Source organism: Prosopis cineraria, unplaced genomic scaffold, assembly GCF_029017545.1.
Source record: "Prosopis cineraria cultivar Desert tree isolate PC_DT_omini unplaced genomic scaffold, ASM2901754v1 PC13, whole genome shotgun sequence".
NCBI lineage: Eukaryota > Viridiplantae > Streptophyta > Magnoliopsida > Fabales > Fabaceae > Prosopis > Prosopis cineraria.
Genome location: NW_026555344.1, coordinates 9,309,987 through 9,312,417, shown reverse-complemented (window position 1 = coordinate 9,312,417; position 2,431 = coordinate 9,309,987). Strand labels below are relative to the sequence as shown.

Genomic DNA, 2,431 nt, shown 5'->3' with positions numbered 1-2,431 from the left:
TATGGGATTTTTCATTTTTTTTTAAATTGATTATTTCTATTTATTTATTGTTAAAATTAAGAAAATATATATGTCCAAAAAATCAAGAAAATGTAGACTCTTATTGATATTGGATAAGTGATAAAAAAATATAAAAAATTAATCATATCTTTAGAAATTCTATCATGCTTAAAAATGATTATTTTTTCTTGAGTAGATAAAAATGATGGTTGTCTATTAAATAAAATTGTGAATCATTCCCGTTTCCAGCAATGAAGACTCGGTAATGATCACTTCTATAAAAAGCAACGTTAATTTAATTAAGATTCAAGATTCACTTATTTGTGAAACTTCAAAATTACCCACTTGGGAAAAAAAAAAAAACATTTGAGGGACATGTTTGAGAAGAAAATCTTTATTGTAAATTAAAATTCTTAGTTGATTAACTCCTCCTGTGACAATTTACAGTTTTTTTTTGGATAAAATTATATATACTAATAAAGTTTATTAAATATAGTTTATAATAAATATTAATGATGCCCTAATTTTTTTTCAAAACATCTTATATTTATAGACATCAAATTACCTTAAAAAATATCTTATAAAATGGAATGAAGAGAATATAATCCATATATTGATAAGTAAGTTTTATTCAAAAATACCAGTATAAAATATAAAATTCTAAGAAACTTGTAAATATCACCAAGATACTGAATTAAATTAGTTATTAAATGGTCAAGACATTAATTTAAAGATTAATGATTAAAATAATAATTGAATCATAGTTATACTGACAACAAAACATTTTATTAAACTAATTAAGACATATGTTCAGTAATTTACTGATTCAACCGACCAGAAGACTTTGATTTCTAATACCTCGAGCATTAACCGTCAAATTCTATAAACCACTCTAAGGCATACTTGGTGGGTTCTGAGTTCAAACTAAGCTCTTCTGATAATAATTCGTTTCTATATAATTAAGACTCATATCAAATTTTATATTTAAATTATATAAAAAAAGCCACTTAGATTAATCCAAAAAAAAAAATTAATGAAAACCGCGTGTGGGCCCATTGGTAAATTGACAGAGAAGAAGGCCGCAAATAATGGGCCTATAAATGTTGCCTTCCCCTTCTTCGCTTCAGTCATCATCCCTCTTCTCTTTCTAGCAGAGTCTTCACAATCACATTTCGTCTTCTCAATCTCTCCGAAACGTTTCTTTTTCCTTGCAATCATGGCCAGACCCCAACAACGCTATCGAGGCGTCCGCCAGAGGCACTGGGGCTCCTGGGTCTCCGAAATCCGCCACCCTCTTCTGTAACTCTCTCTCTCTCTCTCTGTCTCTGTGATTCCTCTGTTTTCTCTGTGTCACTTTTCAAAACTGACGAAACGTTTCTTGTGGGATACTGGGATACAGGAAGACAAGAATATGGCTGGGGACGTTCGAAACGGCGGAAGATGCAGCCAGAGCCTACGACGAAGCAGCGAGGCTGATGTGTGGGACTAAGGCACGAACCAATTTCCCGTACAATCCCAACGAGCCACAGTCATCTTCCTCAAAGTATCTCTCTGCAACTTTGACGGCCAAGCTTCACAAGTGTCACATGGCCTCGCTCTCTCTTCAAATGGCCAATAAGCAGAAACAGCCTCAGCAGCAACAACAAACACAGAGGCCTCATCACTCTGATACTTTTTGTAACAGCCCATTTACTTCCTCCGGCAATGCCATTGCCGGAACGAGCTCCGACTCTGGATTCCGGTGGCCGGAGATGAGGCCGGAGGAGTCCCAGTGGGTGGTCGAAGGCCAAAGCGAAGAAGTTGGACCAGTTCTTGAAGATGATCACATAGAACAGATGATTCAGGAATTGCTTCATTGTGGCTCCATTGAACTCTGCTCTCTTGGCTCAGCCTAGCTTCCAAAATTATCATTTAATTTAGTTATAATCATTGGAGTGGTTGTTATCAGTTCTCCCAAAAAAAAAAAAAGAAAAAAGTTGTAATGTATAAAGAAAATCATTTATAAATCTAATAACATGCTCTTGAACAATATTGGAGAACCTGATTACAACCGCTTTCAAAAAAAAAAAAAAAACTATACCTAAATCTTGTCAGTCTCAACCATATATATGCATATGTACTCCCTTTGCTTTTATATATGAGAAGTTTTTTAGTATCTTTTTTTTATTTTTAAATATAAAAAATTATTAGTATATTTTTTTAATGAATGAATCATTATATCCTTATTAAATTAGAAAGAAAAAAAGTTAAATACTTTTATTAATTTACTTTTAAAAAAATTATTTTTTATTTATAATAATTAAAAATAAAATTAAAATTTTTTTGTACTTTTAATTAAATAATTAATTTTTATTAATTTATATAATTTGATTAAAAATATTTTATATATATAGATGGAGGGAGTATGTAATAAGACATGAGTCCATTTTTC

The 2,431-nt window shown here is 31.3% G+C and overlaps 1 protein-coding gene across 1 annotated transcript; it reads left to right on the top strand.

Annotated features, from left to right (window-relative positions):
- Window positions 1-1,149: 1,149 nt before the first annotated feature.
- On the top strand, window positions 1,150-2,029 carry LOC129291865 (ethylene-responsive transcription factor ERF003-like). Its single transcript, XM_054929418.1, has 2 exons — window positions 1,150-1,299; window positions 1,400-2,029. The coding sequence occupies exons 1-2, from the start codon at window positions 1,217-1,219 to the stop codon at window positions 1,893-1,895; spliced, it is 579 nt and encodes a 192-aa protein (XP_054785393.1). The 5' UTR covers window positions 1,150-1,216; the 3' UTR covers window positions 1,896-2,029.
- Window positions 2,030-2,431: the final 402 nt, after the last annotated feature.

What these genes read in the sequence shown, in the direction of transcription:
- LOC129291865 (XM_054929418.1), top strand. Translation starts at nt 1,217, where the DNA reads ATGGCCAGACCCCAACAACGCTATCGAGGCGTCCGCCAGAGGCACTGG. An exon ending in GAAATCCGCCACCCTCTTCT is followed by an intron (nt 1,300 to 1,399) that starts GTAACTCTCTCT and finishes ACTGGGATACAG; the next exon opens with GAAGACAAGAATATGGCTGG.